The sequence below is a fragment of the Strix aluco genome, chromosome 26 (assembly GCF_031877795.1).
Source record: "Strix aluco isolate bStrAlu1 chromosome 26, bStrAlu1.hap1, whole genome shotgun sequence".
Classification (NCBI taxonomy): domain Eukaryota; kingdom Metazoa; phylum Chordata; class Aves; order Strigiformes; family Strigidae; genus Strix; species Strix aluco.
Window position 1 is genome coordinate 2366187 of NC_133956.1, and position 20365 is coordinate 2386551.

At 47.8% G+C, this 20365-nt stretch overlaps 1 protein-coding gene across 3 annotated transcripts; it reads left to right on the forward strand.

Moving 5' to 3' along the window:
- Nucleotides 1-773: 773 nt before the first annotated feature.
- SMAP2 (small ArfGAP2) lies at nucleotides 774-19940 on the forward strand. Of its 3 annotated transcripts, XM_074807207.1 has the most exons (12): nucleotides 847-956; nucleotides 5445-5552; nucleotides 6730-6849; nucleotides 14235-14368; nucleotides 14946-15031; nucleotides 15892-15970; nucleotides 16321-16407; nucleotides 16878-16959; nucleotides 17446-17546; nucleotides 17650-17815; nucleotides 18075-18397; nucleotides 18814-19940. In XM_074807207.1, the coding sequence occupies exons 3-12, from the start codon at nucleotides 6834-6836 to the stop codon at nucleotides 18937-18939; spliced, it is 1200 nt and encodes a 399-aa protein (XP_074663308.1). In that variant the 5' UTR covers nucleotides 847-956; nucleotides 5445-5552; nucleotides 6730-6833; the 3' UTR covers nucleotides 18940-19940. The 3 variants fall into 3 exon arrangements, with proteins under 3 accessions (XP_074663307.1, XP_074663308.1, XP_074663309.1); XM_074807208.1 differs by lacking the exons at nucleotides 847-956; nucleotides 5445-5552 and adding an exon at nucleotides 7973-8281; XM_074807206.1 differs by lacking the exons at nucleotides 5445-5552; nucleotides 6730-6849 and having other exon boundaries at nucleotides 774-956.
- Nucleotides 19941-20365: the final 425 nt, after the last annotated feature.

Below are 20365 nucleotides of genomic sequence, written 5' to 3' on the forward strand. Positions count from 1 at the left end.
CCTGGCACCGGGCGCAGCCGTGTCCCAGAGAGCCATGACAGGGTGAGAAACGGGGTTAGGAGGAGCCAGGCCCTGCACAGCCCTGGCCCCATGGGCTGCTGCAGGCCGGGGCCCCAGGAGAACCGTGGGGTGGCCCCGAGCCACGGGTGCCTCTGTGGGGCAGAGATCTGGGGCAGTGGCTGGCCCAGGCAGGGATGGAGGCGCTGAGCAGGGACCTCCTCCCTGCTCTGCCTCCTCCTGGGAGCACCCCTCTGCTTAGGCCCCCCAAAACCCCCTGCCAGCCCCCTGCAACCCACAGCCCCCCTGCACCCCAGCCAGCACATCCCGCCTCCCCAAACCCCCAGCCAGTCCCCCACAGCCCCCCTCCATCCCACAGCCATCCTCCCCAAGCCCCCACGCAGTAACCCTGTACCCCCCCCAGCACCCCGAACCCCCCCACCTAGCCCTTGCACCCCCAGCCAGCCCCCCACAGCCCTGTACCCCCACCCAGCACCCCCTCATCCACCCCCCCGAGCCCCCCTACCCCCGTCCCGCCCCCTCCCACCCCCCCCCCCGCAGCAGCCCCACGCCCCCAGCTCGGCCCGGCACGTGACCCTGCCCATTCATGCCTCCCCCGTCCCGCCCCCGCCTCCTCCGATTGGCTCCCGCGGGCGCTGGTCGGTGCCGTAGCCAATCGGCGCCGAGGGGGAGCGGCGGGGAGGAGGGCGGTGGGGGGAAAGGCCTTAAAGCGCGCGCGCTGCCGCTCATTGGCTCCTCCCCCTCGTTGTCCCGCCCCCCGCGGCCGGAAGCAGGAAGCGGCGGGGGCCCGGGACGGCGGCGCCGTGACCCGCGGGCGGGCTGCGCCGGCCGCGCCATGACGGGCAAGTCGGTCCGCGACGTGGACCGCTACCAGGCGGTGCTGGCCGGCCTGCTGGTGGAGGAGGAGAACAAGTACTGCGCCGACTGCCAGGCCAAAGGTACCGGCGGCCTCCCCGCGGGCCGCGCCGGTTGAGGGGGCGGCGGGGCCTGGTGGGGCCGGTGGGCCCGGGCCGGCGCGGTTGCCACCCCCTCAGTGCCGGCGTGTGGTGGGGCGCTGCCCCCCTCTTCCCCACCCGCAGCTTGCTGCCGGGGCCGTGAGCTCTCGGGGCCCTCCGGTGTCCGTTCCCCCCTCCCCGGGGGCCGCTGCAGCGGCGGGAGGAGGGGCGCCAGGCCCGGCTGGGCCCTGGGGGGCGACGGTTCCGCGCCCCAGCCACCCCCGCCTCCCCGTGAGCAGATGGGAAAGCTCCTGCCGCGGGCTGGGGCAGTGGGCTGCCTAAGGCTGCTGCAGCGGGGACCTGGGCGGTTTGGGGGTTCATAGAACGGCAGGTGGTTTCCCCTTTGGTTGAGCAGGCGCTTGGTATTTGAGGGGAAAAAAAAAAACCAACAAAACAACCCAGATTTGGTTTCAGCAGAGTTTATCACTGTTAGTCGCAGCAGCCGTGCTGCAGCAGGGCTGTGCTGGCAGTGCTCCTGTCAGAGAAACTGCTCCCGGGGCCTCTAACCCTGCTTCTGCAGCTCTTGTTCCTTCGGCAAGTGAGTTGAACAGAAAACTGCCCAAAATCTGCTTATGGCAACTCATCGGCTTTCCGGCAGCGCTGGGGCTTGGTCCGAAATGTCAGTCTGAAAACAATCACGTGTGGGGACTGCTCTTCTGGAGAAGTCTTGTGTTAAGAGGAACCTGGAAAGCTGATGTTGCGTAATTTTGGAGGGCATTCCAGCTGAGGAGTAATATCCTGTAAGTCAGCTGTGCTGTGAGCAGCAGATCATCTTCAGAGGATCAGACAGGAGCAGCAGTTGGAAGTGCAGCGTGTCAGGGAAAGGAAGGAATTGTAACCTAGCCCTGGAACCACGTACCACTGAAGGAATTTCAGATTTTTGTTCTGTGCTTCCTTTTCCACTTAATATTGGTTTCAAGGCATGTTGTGATCCTTACCTTTCTTAGAAAGGAGTGGGAGGGAGGCAGAGAGGAAGTCAGATGTAAATGTTTGAATTCCAGAGGACAAAACAAATTAATAAAACAACTGTTACTTGTTCCATGGTGATGCAGATACCTTTCTGTAGTTTGCTACTGTAAAATGCTTTGCTTTCCTGTAGCAAAAGAGTTAAGATTATGCCCATGCCTACCTAAAATCCTATTTTAATGAGCTATTATAATGATTCAGAGATTGAACTTGAGCCTTGTTTCCCAGTAGCTGCAGTAAATGAACTCTGAGCAGGGGCTGTCTTTCTGTGTCAGTCTGTAAGTGGGAGACTTAATCACCTCCGTACAACCTCTAAAAACTGCAGAGAGCACTGCTGAACAACATTAAAAATGGTGGTATTAGGGTTTGTTTTCAGCCCTGCTTCAAAAAAAAACCCCAAACATAATAACCTCCTTGTAGCAACCTGTCTTATCTTGGAGATGGTGTATTTTGAGATGTTTCACACCTGGCTTTGGTTGACCATGTAGTTTGAAGATGGTGTTGTTGGCAGAGAGCAGAATGTTCCTCGCAAATCGCTTATCTCTTGGCTCCTAATGCCGGTGCCAAGGGCAGAAATAGCTGTCTTATCTTGTCTTTTGAGGCGTGAGACAGTAACGTACACACTATGGAAACAACTTCTCATCGCAGTTCCAGGTTACGTGTTTTGATGTGGTTCTGTAGCTTCTCCTGTTCGTAGTACCTCCTGGAAACACAGTATTCCAGTTAATTACACATAAAAGTCAAAGTGTACAGTTCAGTGTTGCCACTAAAGCCGGAAGCTGCCTGTGTCTGGGAAGATAGGTTGCATCAGACATGACGAGTAGGCTTCTCTTGTACTGAGTTATCTGGCAAAATAATTATCTGCTATACTAATGAGGTTTATGGGGATGTGAAATCTCATTCTTGAGGGCAGCATACGGCATCTGTGGCCACAGGAGGTGTATATGCAGTAAGCTCTCCAGCCAGGTGTCCGACTGGGAGTTGGTGCCAGCCAAAGCATCATATTGGGCTGCGTTTTGGTTACTGGGGCTTGATGTGGTGGTCTCCCAGCAAGGCACTGGAGCTGGTTTGTGGCGATGGCAAGGCAGGCCTGATGTTCTTCCAGCTGCTGAAAGTAACGGTGACATTCCGCATATGGAAACGAGCCCCAGGTGTACTTCTGCAGAGTAAAGAGCGCATTTTATTTGATACATGGCTTCTTAATAACTAAAACTCTGCAAGTCTGCGCTAACGAGAGGCCACGTGGTATTTGCTAGCTCCAGATGGCTTCCCTCAATGTTTCCACTGCTACCTGGAAGAACAGCAGCTTTTCTGTGCAGCTGATTGTTGCTCTGTTTTTAGCTGATTGCAAGTCTGGCTCCGCTAGTTGAGATACATGAAGAATGTACTTGTCTACAGCTTTGTCAATAGTAGGTTGCCAAGGTCAGGGCTGAGATCTGGTTGCTTAGTAAATGATGCTGGGGGGGTTGGTTGGTGGTGGCAGGTGGTGTTTCTTACGCCATCTCCCTCTTTTGTCAGCTCACGTTCAAGATCATAAGGATTTTTGCATGAGTTTCAACAAAGTTGAAGGCAGAGTAAGAACCTGGCAGCTCACATAGCACCTACAAGACACTTTTACAATAAACCACTGACTTTTGACCATCTGTTTTTATGCTGAAGTTACTGAATTTTGTAGTGATTCGCTGCTTGATCTGAGCGTTTCAGAGCTGGTGTGACACATAGGCAGAGACTGTTCAGATGCCACCCACACTTCCATTATGCCTGTTCCCAATGACCTAGCTACTTGCTGGGTTTCATTACTGTATTTTTTTTTCCACTTCTATATACAGAACTAAATGAGATTACAGTACCTGTTAGTGTGAGCTGCAGAGCTGGTATGTACCCACTTGATTTCATGCTCTACAGAAATTCTCAGTGTTAGGGTGGAAGTCTAGTTTTCAGGAATATCGTCTCTCTAATGTTGGGCCCGGCACTCTGGGACCAGTATAGCAAACAGTTGGGTATCTTCCATCTCTTCTGCCCTCATCAAAGTGATTGCTTGGAGAGAAGGTCATCTTCTGTTTCTTGTTATTACTGTCCTGCCATCAGGCAGTGCGTACAAGTGATTCCTAGTCCGACTTGCATCTTTAAGTGTGATAAGGGTGGAAAACTAGTTTCTCCAATATATTCTCCTTCCCTCGTATGTCTGGGATTCAAGTAGCTTCCATGGGGCACGTCACTCTTCCCAAGGCTTTTCTTCCGACGAGCTATTGGAGACAGTGATGGCTTCACATGCTTTCTCTGCATAACTTTTCTGTAAGAGTTACACAGCTGAGCCTGAAAGGAGAACTGCAGAAGTGTGAGCCTGATGGCTTCCTTGCTGTCAGTGTCCTGGGTCTAAGTTGCTGGTGAGGAAAAAAGGACAAGGAAACTGGGAAAGAGAGCTCAGGATGGTTTTTGCTTCTGTGACAAAAAGCACCGCAGTGGTTAGAGGCTCTTGTATTGGAGGAAGTTGGGTGAGATCTCTCGCCTGCTTCTTCCTCTTTGCTTTGCAAACTTTCTGTCAAAAGTACCTGGGTAAACTGGGTGATCTGATCAAAAGTGGGTGGCTGGGTAGTAAGTAGTACATCCTGTGCCGAAGCAGTGTGGCTAGACTGCCTTCTGGCAGTGGAGCTTAGGACTGAAAACTTATGTGTATGTGAGAGTGGTCTTCATGACTTGATCAAAACAGGGCTCAGGAGCTCACTGGCAGCCTTCCGGGCCACGTTAGGCACAAACAGAACAGCGTATTGCCCCTTGCAAGTGCTATCAAAGGTTACTCATCTCGGTGGTTTTGACGTGCAGCTCTGAATGCTGTCACGATAGTAATATCAATGATCAAAAGCCGTGATCCAGCACGGAGTCCTAGCAGCACTGCACCGCCAGCAGTCATGCAGCTCTCCCTCAGGACTGCCCAGCGTGGTTAAGGTGGTAGAGTGGCTGTCTTTACTAAAAGCTGGAGTTATGAATTGTCATAATCCTCTTTTTGAAGGCCGTTGCTGCATGAATTGCTTGAACAAAACACCTTTGAAGAGAAGCTGTTGATGAGTGAGTGGGATCTCTTCTAGCAGTGTGTTTCTCATGGCAAAGGGCCTTCTGAGGGCAGTTGTGGCTTCGCGTGTGTGTAAGATAGTGTGACTGTTGGGCCGTCTGACTGTATCAGGTATCTGTCAGAAGATACGCTGCTGAACATCGGAGTGAGTCTGGAGGCTGAAATTGCAACGTAGGTGAGGGAGAGATGTGGTGTAATCTGTGCAAGTTGGACTTGACCGGAGCATTCAGATGTCTTCCAGTAAATGGGAAATGTCTTGTGATGAGTAACACTTACATTAACTGGATTCTTCTCTGCATTTCTGACTCTAAAGCTCTGTGCTGAACTTCTGTAACATACAGCTAATTCTATTTGATTCTCTCCTCCTCCCAAACTCTTCCCCTCTGCTCTTCCAGTCCTATCTATCCAACAGGCTCCTTGGATCCAGTTTCGTTGACGTCGGAACGGCAGGTTCCTCCGCCGGGAGCACCAGCGAGGACTGCTGTGTCTGTCCATCAGTTCAGGTTGCCCTGTGCTGCTCCTGGTTTGTCTGACTCTTCCCTTTGTCCCTTGTGTCTTGTGAGAACTGTGGGCTCCATGCTGAAATCAACCCCTTCTTCTAACTTTAGTGCTTAGGTGGGAAACTATTTGTTGCTGAGCACAACAGAAACGCAGAGCTAATTCCTCGAGCAGTCTTTTCTGAAAGAGGGGTAGAACTTTGAAAATATCTGTGAAGAGGTGGTTAAATATTGGATGGGAAGCTGGAAGAGCAGGATGAAAAGCTTAGGGTTAGAGTAGGTGCAGTTAAAGAAGGATGACTTCCAGTGGAATGGGGGAGTTAGCTTATTACAGTTGGTTTAGTCCAGCCAAGCTAGTATTAATATAAAACATGTTGCTAATAGTCAACAAAAATCTGTTGTGACTCAACTCCTCCATCAGCAGACTATTGAGTCGCAGCTGAATTTCCTTTTCAGCAAAAGCAATATGAAGAGTAACTTTTTAAATAGCTGCCTAGAACAACTGCATGTGATGAAGAAATGATCATTATGGGAAAACTGAGCAGTGGGTAGTGATGCATACTGTTTGCCTGCAATGGGCTTCAAAAACCAAAGCGGTAGGACTAAAGCTTCTCAGCTTGCCTTAGAAAAATCTTGTATTAGGAGAAAACTCAGTCTTATGTAATGGAAGCTTGCCAGAGGGGTGCATATGTGCTTGCATACTCATTTTAATTCTTAGCTGCAGTCACAATATTCTGCAGTTATCTTAATGAGCACTACATTTTCTCTTCTGCTTTCGAACTGTTCTACCCTTCTAAAGTCAGGTCTGAAAAGACTAGACTTCTGCATAAAGCAGTATTAATTTCAGGTGAGTGTAAATGTTCAGAAATTAAGTTTGTGAGACTGGCTTTATGCCTTAGTGATCCTCACCTGGAGTGTGAGTGGTGCTGCTGTGGTGGAAGACTCTGGCAGGGAGGGAACACAGCTCTGTCTAGCCTGAGCCTGACCCTACACACACCTGCTCGAAGTTAAGTTGTGACTTCCCATTCAAGCCACAAAGTGAGGAAAAAAACATCAGCCTTTCCAGTGGGGACTTACCCTGGAATTGGTTTGTGCTTAGGAGAGTTGTAGGAAGATACCCTTTAAGAAAAGAGACGCAGAGCTCTGAATCACATCCCTGAATGCATGTCTCTACATCTGCCAGAAATAGGTAACGAAGATAATCCTCCAAGCAGAGGGCATCTTGGCAAACCACGTCAGCTTTAATACCATCGTTCTTCTGTACCAACTCTATTGACCTCCAGTGACATGGAGAGCCTGTGTGGTGAGTGGCTGTATAGCAGAGGGTGTAACTTAAGGGTCAAAAAATGCCATGTGATTCCCAGAGCATAGCTGCAACTTTAGTAAAAGTTTGTTCCTATAGTAACTGCCAGAGGAATTACATAAGATCTCAAACACGCTCAGGAACTTGTGTGCCAGCCTCTTCAGAAAATTTCTCTGCAGTTTAAAGGTAATTCATCTTTCAAAATGCAAGTAGGTTATCAAAACCAACTAGAGAATCAAGAATAGCTTCAGTCTCCTTCAGGTTGATCCAGAATAGTGATTACTTCATGTGTCCCCAGAAATCTAGGACAGAGTTTGAGCTTTTAAGAGAAACTGTCTTAGAGCAAAGCTTCCTCTGGCTGCGAAGCTGGATTTACCTGTGCTATGATCAGACCTTCAGTGCCTTGTTAAACTGCTTACCTCCTATTTTTGGCAAAACATTCCATTCCTTACTGGCCAGGTTATGCCCTTTCCTTATGAATGTCAAGTCCTTTTTGGTAACTGTGATAGTGAAAAATAGTTCATGTCTAGCTCTGGATATTGAGGAGATTCTTAATCAAACAAAAAGTGGCCCAGGAACTGAGACTCCTTCCTCTGTTCAAAACTATTTTAAGGACTTAGTGACTTCTACTATCTCCACAACTCAAATGAGATTGGAAGATAGGGTCCAAGTATTTTTTTTTTAACATGCAGTGAAGAATTAAAGACATCTTGCAAGGGATTTTATGGTGGAACAATTCTAAGTTGAATTTTGATGGTGTAAAATAGTAGTGATAGTGTGAGTTTGCATCCTGCTGTTTACATGGGCATTTGGGCATGGGGATGGTGTTGACCTACTACCTCAATTTTTTGCGTTTCATGGGAATTCTGGAGTCCTCGGTATCTGCTGCCTTTAGCCTAGCAACTTCTGGGACTGACTAGTGTGTAGTTCTGGTCCAAACCTAGTGACCACAGGAAATATGTGGATCGTGGAACTTGACTGATTTTTAGATCTTGAGGCTGTGTTGCCATCAGTATTGGTAATGTTAACCAGTCCTCTTGCATGGATTCTTGCTACAGCATCTGCTTGAAATTGTCACTTTCCGTTTATTTACTGAAGTAATAAACATCACTTTCTTAAACAGCAGGAAGGACCCACCCTTCACAGCATCTATCACAGATGTTCACAGCATCTATTTTAATTTCCTCCACCTTGCTCCATCTGCGTCTGTATCATCACTGCACTTCTTCAAAGAACAAGATGGTAACACTGATAAGATGTGCACTGAAGGCCGCTTCTGCAAGCGTACTGCTACTCCCAGCCAGTGCTGCCTTCAGGGTGACTGGGTGCTCAGATGTTACATGTTTCTGGTGAACTGTTAGAAGATTCAGAGTCTGTTCCTGAGAGGCAATGGAGCCAGCACCAGTCAACTTGGTCTGACTTGGCCAGTAAGGTACCTGTAGTCAACATTACGGTTTGGGGAAGGAGAGAGTATACTGGTTGCTGCTAATACAGCCAAGAAGATTTTTAAGGCAAAGCTCCAAGCTGTTGTCGGAAGCAATATTCTCAACCCCCATAGACGCCTCTGGCTCTTCCCTTTTCCTGCAAAGAGTGGTTAAAGCCTATAATTACTGCAGCAATCTTTTACTGAAATAAAAAAGACAAAGAAAAACCCCGAAAACAGCTCTTTCATCTTACAAAGGATGGCATAAAGTTGAATTTTTGAACCACTAAGCTACTTAACTAGGCATATATCCTTATCGAACTCCCTTGCTACAGAGCTTTTTGGCTTTAGCGTCCCTGTTTTGCTGGGTTCCAATGGCTTCCTGAAAACTACACAAATAGCTTAGTCTGGTGCAAAATCTGGGGGTACAGCGGGTATTAGTGCTCCTCAAATTTCAGATAGGTCCACAAACCCTGTGTCAGGATGCATGCCCAGGCCAGTACTGTGTCAATAACTAAACAGCATAATCTAGAGGTCTTGAAGTTGAGTTTAACTCTGCTTTTTACTCACTAGCAGAGCTTACCTTGTTTCCCCACGCTAATCTGAACACTTGACTGTAGAACAGACATCTACAGTAAAGAGCAGAGGAAGTTGTTTTGTAAGACAGCCTTTGTCATAGCTTTTCTATGAGCAGAATGAATTTCAGTAAGTCATTAAGCAATCTCTTTCCAGAATAAGGAAACCACAAGTCAAAGGAAGCTCTTGGATACTTGGCTATTTCCTCATTTGGCTCTGCAAAAAGTAGGGCTTTTCAACTTTTGACTCGATGAGAAATTTCCAAGTACTGGTGAAGGCTTGTACGAGAGGATGTGAATGTCATCTCGCAGGGATTATCCGGCTCCAAGGAGAATTTCCCACATCCACTTCCCCTGCGAGTGCTGAGGGGTTGGCTGTACGACGCCGTAGTCCAACACATGCAGCAGTGTTAGCTGGGATCAATGGGCTGAGCAGGCACATTTCCCTGTTACAGCTGGGCTTTTGCTGGAGTGCTCACAGGCTGGGAGCCTGCGAGGCAAATGATTGTTTGCACGAAGAATATTTCATTAGGCTTTGAATAGCGATGCTCTCTCCTTCCTGCCTATGAAAGCATCTATTTTTTCCTGACCCCTCTTCTCAAAAGAGCAGTGGCTTTGCAGCCAACTTCTGCTTTATTTTTAAATCCCTTCTGGAGGGTTATTACCGAAGAAACTTGAGTGAGTAGCTTGAGCCAAAATTTAATGCTGGAATAAAGGGTGAGGAATGAATCCCCTTGGGATTCCTTGATTTAAAAACACTCAAGGGTGTGAACTTTCAGCAAGTGACATGGTGTGAGGTGGACTAGCCAGGCTGTGCTGGGGTTTTAAAGGGAATTGGGAGCCTTTTCAGTAAGGGCAGATCATTCAGGCAGCCCTTGTAGGCATTCATGATTCTGGCTTCGATGCTAACTGAAGCTGGTATGACCAGCTTGGTATGTGGTGTTTATTTTGACAGGCTGGGATATAAAACAGGCTGTGAAACTGTCTCGTGGAAGCACTGGCTGGGCAGCTGAGTTTCTCGCACATAGCTTTGTAGTCTCTGTTGGGTGGTGGTGCATCCTCGCTTAGGAATGCACCCAAATGTTCAGTGCAGCTTTCTAAAATGAAAAGTGAGCAGTAGATGCTTTTAAACTCGTGATCTTCCTATGACCACTGCCAGGCTAGGAATATATCCCAAGGTGGGCTGATCTAGCTTTAATATTGTGCCAGAATTGAGTGTGTAGCTGGGCTCTTAAATCTGTTTTGATTATTACTCAGAACTGTCATTTTCTTTAATCTCACGTTCACCTGCAGATGGTTGGCATTCTCCAGAAAGAATTTGTGCACATATGAGGTGATGCACAGGGGCATGCGATGCTTAAACAGAGCAAGCTATGCCCAGCTCAGGTTAGTGCCAAGTAACTTGCTTACCATGGATGTTAAAATTAGTGGTAACGCTGAAACAAAAGTGTCTGCAGCATCAGGCTTGCCTGTCTGATACTGGTTGTCATTGCAGCGAACTCCCAGTTTTGCATATGGGGAGTGAGTTTTCATTTAGGCCTCAAGCTCTAAAGCCATCTGGAGGCTGTGAGGATGCCAGCCTCAAGGGAACTATTTTTATAACATTAGCGAGAGTATTCATGCGAGGACCAACTTCTTTCATGTTTCTTTCTAGTGGTTTAACAAGCTAAATGTTTGTTAGCCTTGTCCTAAAACCTTTTGCATATAAGTGTCCATGACTCACTGAACCCAGAGGGTAAAGTGCTCCCTGTGCCGTGCCCTCGTGCAAGCAGTCAGTGGTGAGTGTCAGGGCGTGCACAAAGGCTGCAAGGGAAGATAGAGCTCCACGGCAGCTCTGGTAACGCTGATAAACGCTGCTGTGTTGATCTCTAAAGTGACTGAACTGACAGAAAAAAATTTGTCAAACTTTTGCCCTTAACTTCCACTAAGGCGTTTTGCCCCTTCTGTCAGTGCTCAGTCTGCAGCTCGGTTTAGTTTTTGGGAAGTTAAAAGCTGCAACATGTGACCGAACTTTCATCTGTAAATACCACCTGGGGCTTTCTGCAAGTCAGTCACCTTGAAAATGGCATGTGAAGCTGTGGGGAAATGACTGTACAGAGTTCTCCCCAGCCAGATCTTTACTGGGCACTTCCTTGTGTGATTTCTAGCACGAGCTCCTTCATTGTGGCCTCAAAAGAGGGAAGTGGGAGGCTTGTTTACATCTGCATCGAAACCCATCCTGCCCTTGCCCACAAAACTAAGTGCTTTATAAGAAATGAAATGGTAAAAATGGCATTTTTAGCTTAATGGTTGGGGACATTAGATACTAGGAAAGGTGAAGGTCTCATAAGAGTGTGTGTTTGGGCTGGTGCCTCTGCATGTTACATCTGACCCAACCTAACTGGGACGTCTGGCCTTTGGCCCGCTGCGTCCTCGGTGGCAGCTGGATTAGGACAGGCCATCTTGCTTGGGACACCCTCGCTTTCAGTAGAAGAAACTGTGATGTTCCTCACTGCCCTAGGCACCAAATGGTAATTTTAATGAGCATGAAGTTATTTGGAGTTCGATTCAACCGGACAAACTTCATTTGCCTCGCACCTCGCACCGCTGTGGCCAGGCTACAGTTGTGCTCAGCACTGACTCTTCAGCTCTTGCCCTGTGATGTTGCCCCTCGCTGTGCCAACGCTTTGCTGCTGTCCAGGCAAGTGGTTCTCTTGTGCAGCTGCTTTTCACTCTCGAGGGGTGTAGCTGCATCTTGTTCCTCTTTTTTATCAGTGTTCATAGAATACAGGGCTGTGTCAGTAGGCTAAAGAAATTACTAGTTATATCCCAAAGCATGGGGTGCTTAGAGCTAGAGTTCAAATTCACTTGCCCTGTGGAACTGCGGAGCTGGCTGCAGCCTTTGTGCAGTGTTTCGGAGAACTGTCCAGATATCCTGCTTGTGTGGCTCTAGAGTCACCGCTGTGTCCGAGCAGACTACTGAACTACTGGGATCGCATCTTCCTCCTGGCTCTGGACAAAAATGACCCCACATCCCCAAACTTCTGGCATTTCCTCTGGTCTGTAGACCTGAAGCCCTTCTTATGGCACATATTGGCACTGCAAGGATGCCCAGACCCTGGCTGGAACAAGCATCAGTGAAGAGAACTACCCTTGCTTGTATAATATCTATTTATCACTAAGCCAAATGCTAGCTGCTAGGAGGACTTTTGAAACACTACATATTCTTTTTAAAATATTCACTGACATAATGAAGCTGTTTCAGTACTGGGGTCTTCCAGAGCTGGGATCTACAAGTTGCAGCAATGGTCAGCTGTTATTTCCGTACTCAGCCCTTGCTATTTCAGATCCTGCATCACGAATGAAGTAGCACTAAAGCAGGGTGGGTATAACAGACTGTACCACTGAGTCATTCTCTTATGTGGCATCGTGGGGTAGGAGGTTGCAGTGGCTTGAGCTAGCACATGTGACAAACCAGTGAGCTGATTACTACAGCCCTGATGTAGTATCTAGCTGTTTATTAATCCTTCTGGTCCTATAAAGGCTAAATATATCTAGAGTTTAAATCTAACCTTGAATCTCATGCTTAATCCTGCTGGCAGTCTCACGTTATAGCCTTCAGGGTGTATCTGGGAGAGAAGTCCACACATAAATCAAATGAAGGATCAGGGTTCCTGGCTTCACCTTGGTGTGTGACAGGCGTAACACTGAACAAGCCTTTTATTCTCATGCTCTACTTTGTAACTGGCATACTTAGGTGCTGCTAAAAGTATGGGCCCCAGCTTTGATGCATTCAGTCCTAGATTTCAGTAGGTATAATAAAGGAACTGAGGTATAGGCAAGACTATGCTTCTGTTAAGGTCTTTGCCAAGAGCTGTTCCTAAGCTGGGAAGTGACTTCGATCAGCTTCGTTAAATTAGTATCGTTCTGAAGGGTCACTCTTCTAGTGAAAAAGCAGAAAGTAATGGCAGGAGAGGACAGAAGACTTGATAAAGACTTTCTAAAAATCACTACGTAAGTTAGGTGGAGTAAGTTAGAGGTTGCATGCGCTTGCCCTGGAAGGGACCGTGAGCCACCAGTTGCATTAGCAGCACCAGATCCCTCAGGATACTCTAGACTTTCCCAGTGAATAGGAATTAAACTGTTAACAACCAGCTAGCATATCCAGGAGAGTCAAATACAGTGCTGCTTTTTTAGGGCTTTGAAATTACACTTTCCCCCTCTTCCCCCTCCCACCTCAGTCTCATTAACTTTGAGGCTTGCTATTTTAACTATGGCAAGAAAAGACAGAATAACTCTTCATCTGCAGTAATGCCTATAAAAAGGGCTAGCACAGTTTATTGGAGGCTCTCAGGTCCTTTGTTCAGGCTGTGGCTTCGCTGTGGCTATCTGGCCAGTCACCCGTGGACAGTGCTAGCCAACCCACGGTGGAAGCTGGCCACGTTAGCTGTGTGGCTGGCTGACAGTTCTAGCCAGATGATTTTGTTTTAAAACCTGCTTGTCTTGCCCTGCAGAGGATTACTGCCCAAGCTGGTATTCCTTCAGCAGGACTGAGGGTTTCGATGGCCAGGGGCTGTTGGCCCTGGCTGGGAGGGGGGCTGTGAGTGCCTGTGGACCTCTGCCGTCCCCTGGGTAATGCATTGCTGGGTTTCCTTCAGAGGAACTGTTTGCAGTGAGTAAAATTAAGCTTGTTAATCTTTCCCTCGTGGTTTTTTTCCCTGGCATGATCTCCCTTCTGCTCCTTGGGGCTCTCCTGCCTGTCTGAAAGCCGCATGCAAACTGTGAATCTGATCAGAGCTGTCGAAACTGTGGAGTGAACTGTTAATCAGCCTTGGGCTGGGATCACAATCTGGGGTTCTGACCCTGGCTCTACATTTTTGGTGGCCAAAGCACTGGGCTTTGTGCTGTTCTCCTTACTCAGCTGTATCTTCCTGCACAAGGCTGACAGAAGATTTGATGATGCAGTCCGTATGTCAAATGCTGAGTATTTGATGCTGCTTTTCCTAGAGCGGTAGTGAATATTCTGGAGCTGATTCCACTGCAATAAGGTTATCCGAGAGCAGGACCACAGATTTATATTGACGTGACCGTTATGTTGGTTTAAGCAAGATGAAATCAGAGGTTTATAGTGTCTTGGGTGGTTGAATGCCTATTTTCTTCCCTCCTCCTCTTAGAGTTGTTTGTCTTGCGTAGAGCTCTCCAAATGGAAGAGGGAGGCTATAAAATACTAGCTCTAAGTATAATGATTGGGAGACAACCTTTAAACATCCTGCTGATGTCTGATTCCAATTCCTAATCTGGATGAAAATGCAAACACCTCAGTCCCAGTTCACTTGGTACAGTTTCTCAGTTGCTTGGGGCAACTACAGGTTGACTTGATGGTGTAAAACGCTTGTGTCTCTTTGCAGGGCCACGATGGGCATCCTGGAATATCGGTGTGTTCATCTGTATTCGATGTGCTGGGATCCACAGGAACCTCGGAGTTCATATATCCAGGGTAAAATCTGTCAATCTTGACCAGTGGACACAAGAACAGATACAGGTAACGCGAGTGAAATGTGAACGGTGGTCTGTTAGCGGGGCTTCATTAACGGGGAAGTAACCAAAGTCTGAATAGGCCAAACGTGGGAAGGGAAGCAGGAAGAAGATACCGAGCTAGGTTAGATTGGGAGGGAAAATGTCATTATTTGAGGGTCAGCGAACATCAGAGGGTAAAGACAAATGCTCTGCAAGCTTCTGTAAAACTGCCAAAGGCCGCTGTTGTCTGGAGCTGCTCCCCACCTCCTCTCCTTGAGGTTTCCAGAAGTCAAATCCTGGACTACCAGAGTGATTTTAGGATGCTAATGTGGTATTTATCTTGTGGTTGAATAAATATTGTGCTGTGGTGCTTAGGATTGGCTAATTGTAGTGGGTGGGGGGATCATAGCCCCTGCATTGGGGATTCCCAGCCAGTAGGCTTGCACCAAAAGCCTAAGAGTGGCTTTCAGGTACAGAACAGACTTCAGAAGTCTACACCTGCCTTCTAGTTAACACTCTTGCTTGGTAGCCTGGCCCGCTAGCACATGTAAGAGCTTTAATATCCGTGAAGCAAACGGTTCAAGAATTCTTTTGAATTTCAGTGCATGCAAGAGATGGGAAATGGAAAAGCAAATCGTCTGTATGAAGCCTACCTGCCAGAGAACTTCAGGCGACCTCAAACAGATCAGCATCCTTTCTTCCTCTGCTGCTGGGGAAACACGGAGTCTTTTCATCTTGTCGCTTTGTAGCTGCGCTCCTTGCATGGGAGGTTTAACTTCATGTGCCTGGGCATCAGCTGTGAGAATGAGTTCCTAGCTAGGCACCCTCCCAGCGTCGCTTCACCCACGGGCTGCTTGCTTACAGAATGAAGCAGAAGTGGGCTGAAAGGATTGCTCTGAGCTCTAAGGGTGCAGAACTGGAACGCAAATGTTACGACCTGAAGCTATTGCATGAGATGCACTTTAGAGTCTGTGGCAAATAGGAGGGTTGTCTTTCGAAAGTGCTGAGCATTTAGAATTCTCAGTAAAGACAGATAAAAAGGTTTAACACTTCTGAAAAATTAAGGTATAACTCTTACCTTACAGGAGGATTTCTAGATGCTGAGAGCAGCAGGGTTATAGTGACGTGAGCCTAAAGAAACATCAGAGCACCTCTCTGCCATCATTTTTTGTCTTAAGCTGGTGGCTGAGGTGCTTTTGTATGCGCAGGATCCATTTCTGACCACTGTGTGATTTGTGCTGATGACATGTATGCTCTTAAGTGATGGTTGAAGTAAATACACATCAGCGAAGAAAATAGACTAGGAATTTAAGCCCTGATTTAATGTACCTTTTATAGCACCGTCAGGCTCGGAATAACCCGAGGGCAAAAATTGAGTAGCTAAAGTAGTTGGATCCAACACTGAATTATTTTAAGAAAGTTACTGCTGGAAATGCTCTTTAAACAGTCGTTAGTTTAGTTACATCCTGTACTTTGTATCCACATGTCAAATAATACTACGTAAGTCTTCTATTCTTGAATCATTTGTCTTTAACAAGCTGCTTGCAGAGCTGTGGAGAGCTTCATTCGGGATAAATATGAAAAGAAGAAATACATGGACCGAAGTATTGACATCAGTGCATTTAGGGTCAGTTTCTAATCACCTCTACAGAAGCTTGAATACATGTTAAGATATAAGTGTATGTCTGTCTTATGAGTAAGCAGTGACTCTATGAAAACATTTCCTGTATTAGTGACTAATCTCTTCTCCAAGGCTGATTGCATTCAGTCATTCTGTAGAAAGAATTTAAATTGGCGGGGACCTTTGAAGGCCATCTTGTTCTGCTCTGAGCAGGGAGTTGGACTAGCTTCAAATATAGGCCTTCAGCTCTATCTTTGAGGCTTTTTAGATTAGTAACAACATCATGTAAAGCTGTGTGAACTTTTGATATGGTGACATGTGTTTTGACCCTCATGTCAGTGTGTTTTTCCTTACAGAAAGAAAAGGATGACAAATGGAAAAGGAATAATGAGCCAGTATCAGAAAGAAAACTGGAACCTATCATCTTTGAGAAGGTGAAAATGGTAAGAGCAGAAGGCATGATCATGGATCAATTGTAAAGATTTCTCTCAAGCAGAACAGAGGTAACCCAGCTTGATATGGAAGCATTTTTTCTGGCCTCAGTCATAGCAGGGGGTGCATTGAGTCACACTAATGGTAGTAGCTTGTTTTCCTCTGCTCACCCAGATACTAAGCAGACGTGTTCTGCCTCGCAGTGCAGAGCAGATTGGAATCCAGCTACTCCCTGCTTAGCTTTCCAGCTTGAGCAGTTATTTCTTTCCTAGTTCAGAGCATGCTTGAATTTGACAGTGGGTTGCAACATAACGGGACAATAAAACAACCATGTAATACTTGCTCTGAAATGGTTTGCTTTGGAAGCGCTTATGTCCACTGGGAAAAAAAGAATTTTAAGGGTTAATCTCTCATTAGAGCCTCTAATGTATCAGAGTAAAACCAAAATTTGAACAAGATTTCTGGTGTTCTTTTTCCCTAGCCTCAAAAGAAAGAAGAAACACAGCAGTCTAGAAAAAGTTCTCCTAAATCTGCTGAGCCAGTAATGGACTTGCTAGGACTTGGTAAGAGCCTTTCCAGCCTTATTGCACTTGCTACAATGACCCTATAGACCATCTGGGGAATTTGGTGAGCTTTTAGTACTTTACTTTCCATGTCAGGTGAAGAATAGGTGATGGGAATACCAGAGTGTTTTGCTTAAACTGCTCCAGTGCAACTCAAGCCCAGTGCTCGGCACTGCAGCAGAAACAGTTTTCCTTATGTTTTCCTTTATGCTGGTGCCGTGGTGGTGCCTGTAGTATTACAGGAGCAGCCGTAGTGGGCTCCAGACAGCGTGGCTCCTGGCTGCTCTGAGGTTAGTAGGACAGATACGGTGCAGGGCACTTGCTCCTGAGCCAGTTCCTCCTCAGCACCAGGACGAGCGAAGAGCTGGCAACACGTGTTGGCTAACGGAGGTTACAGGTCGGGTCGCTGGATTGAGTGGTGTATGTGCAAAGTGCTTCAGTGGCTGCCCCTCAGCGGGACCGTCCGTCACAGCTTTGTCTCCCCAGATGCTCCCGTGACGGCCGCCGTTACAAACGGCAGGCCCAGCAGCTTAGAGAAGGATCTTGATCTTTTCGCATCGGTGGGATCAAACTCTGACTCCAGGAAGGTAAGTGTTGACAAAGCTGAGGTAGATGCTGCAATGCGACGCTGATCTGTGTCTTCCCTTGGTGCTGAGTGCAGCTCCTGCCCTTGTGCTGTCTCTGTCTCAGGTCAGTGGCTCTATGCCGACATCTGGAAGTGCTGGTTCTGTTCCCGAAAACCTGAATCTCTTCCCTGAGCCAGGAGGCAAAGGGGAGGAAGTGGCAAAGAAGCAGCTCTCTAAAGACTCTATCCTCTCCTTGTACGGCTCTCAAACACCTCAGCTGCCTGCGCAAGGTAACAGATCTCAGAATAGAGCTGTTGAACGGCAGCACACTAATTCAGAGTGCGTGGGGTGTCCCGATAGCTGACAAGCAAAGATGTGGGAATGTAGGTGGTCCTTCTTGAGAACTGGTGAGTAGCATACTGAGCAGCTTAGTCTGGGTGTCATGGCCAAGTGAATGTTGTGATAGTCTCGGATTTGAAGGTTGGCATTTCAGCCCCTGATAACAACGGCAGCAGTTCTTCCCTTTGTTGCTTCCCTGCCTTTTTCTAGGAGCAATGTTCATGGCCCCAGCTCAGATGGCATATCCTGCAGCGGCATATACTGGCTTCCCAGGAGTAGCCCCCTCCAGCAGCATGATGGGAGGCATGATGGCACCCTCGGTGGGAATGATGGCCCAGCCTGGAGCCACAGGGATGGTGACCCCCATGGCCATTCCAGCTGGATACGTGGGTAACGTGCAGGCCGCGGTCATCGGTGTCCCTAATGGGATGATGGCCGCGCAGCAGGCCGGCTACGTAGCTGGTATGGCAGCGGTTCCCCAGCCTGTCTACGGTGTGCAGCCAGCGCAGCAGCTTCAGTGGAACATTGCTCAGGTGAGGGGTGATCTGCTGCTGACCCACAGCTGGATGGAGGGCAGGGGAGGAGGCATGTGCCGTTAAACCTAGCTCATTACCTGAAGGCTTCAGTGCTGTCGTAGCCTGGCTCCTGGGGTTGGGTGAGGTCTGCTGATACTGCAGGTGAACCGAGGGATCACAGAGGAGTAACTTGTGCAGAGGTCTCAGTGCTCGGTGGAGAACAAAAATCAGTGCAACATCAGCTAAAATGAAAACTTCCTCAGCTTGCTAGACGGGTGTATGCCTGGGAAGCCAGTGACTTCTGTTCACTGTAACTCTTTAGAAGAACTTGCTTAAGCCTGTAATATGTTGGGGAGCAAGAGTTTTGCCTTTAACTGCTGTGGGCTGGCAGCCTCCTTGATGTAGCCTTGACTTCTCTCCTCTCCCCTTTGCAGATGACCCAGCAGATGGCTGGGATGAACTTCTATGGAGCTAATGGCATGATGGGCTATGGACAGTCAATGGGTGGAGGAGGTGCCCAGGGAAGCAATCAGTCCCTCAGCACTCAGATGTGGAAATGATCCCTTGCGTTGTGACCGTTTTTGCCTTCTGTTCTGTTCTTCAAAACTGCTCCATGAGACATTCAGGGTTTTTCTTTCTGGCTGGCCACCCAGCCTGAACCTCTTTCCATAACTGAGACCCATCTCTGCCTTTTCACTGTCAGACACGGTGAAACCTCAGTGGTCAGAACATGAGCTCCCCTGTATTTAGCACAGTCAATGCACACTTCTGGGGTGGACCCCCTCCTTGCACAAACCTCCACTAATGCTTCTGGGTAGCACTTAGTGTCCTGCTGGGTATCTTGGCAGAGATGTGACTGAGGAACTTGGGAAATCTGTCCTTAATACTGCCTGGAATGTCAGGCCTTTTAAGAATCACTTAAACTCTAGTATTAGTAGGGGTTTTGGTTAGCAGAGGGGTGGAAGCCTTGTTTGGTGCTGAGGAACTGGATTTTAACCCAAGCCCAGGGGCAAGCAAGCCTTGCTACCTCTTCCCTTGAGTGGAGTTCTCCGGAGCTGAGGCCTCGCTGTGCTTGGCTCGCCAACCCTCATTGGAACCAAAGTCATTTTGAAGACCCCTCTCCCTCCCCCCGTGAGCAAGCAGGATTCTCGCACAGTGTGGGGGCAAGCTGTTTGGAATGTGAAACTTGCACTTCAGAGTGGCTTTTCTGTCTAATATGTGGTATTGATGTATTTAACTTTTAACGATCTAACTGAGAGTTAACTTATCAAGGGCTGAGAGCCCACTGCAAGTTTTCTTACACTTTTAAAATGACTATGACATCCTAATTTATACTTTTTTCATATTTTTTTTGTTCCTGTGTAATCCTGGTACCCCTTCCCAGCTAGCTTTTGACATTTTAATCTAGGCATAAGAAGTGGGTGGGTCAGATTTCTTTTCTCATCTTCAGTAGAACACAACTGCTTAAATTCATCAGCGTGAGCAAGAAGTCAGACTTCTGCGGTCTACTTTATCCTGTGTATATGTAAATTCCCAAATAAAATATTGCAGTGAAACCTCAGCTGACTTTAGCTTGTTTTTAAACAGTGTAACAGATTGTGTTAAACACTGCTGTGGTCGGTGCGAGTTGTTCACTTCAGGTGTGGGGGTTTGGAGCCTTTCATCCGAATCAAACCAACTCCATCTGCTTTGTAGCAGGGCTGTGTCCCAAATGCCAGGCGAGAACAGTGTTGGCCTGGAAGCGAAGGACTCGCAGCACGCAAAGAACCAGGCTCAGCGGAGGCAGAATCGGGTCACTTGACACTTTTATATACAAGAGAGAATCGCAGCTCAGGGCTGGGGTAAACGCCACGTTCCTGCAGCTGTGGCCGCAGGGAAAACTTAAATTATTATGACTGCAACTTTACGCTGATGTTCAACAAATCCTGACCAAGGCCTATCCAAAAGGTAAATTTTAAGCTTTTACAAAAAGTGGTAACAGTGAGA

Excerpts from the sequence above, each read along its gene's own strand:
- SMAP2 (XM_074807206.1), top strand. The coding sequence starts at position 854 with ATGACGGGCAAGTCGGTCCGCGACGTGGACCGCTACCAGGCGGTGCTG. Across the intron at positions 14,369-14,945 it reads GGACACAAGAACAGATACAG|TGCATGCAAGAGATGGGAAA; the intron begins GTAACGCGAGTG and ends TTTGAATTTCAG. Across the intron at positions 16,408-16,877 it reads TCTTTGAGAAGGTGAAAATG|CCTCAAAAGAAAGAAGAAAC; the intron begins GTAAGAGCAGAA and ends CTTTTTCCCTAG.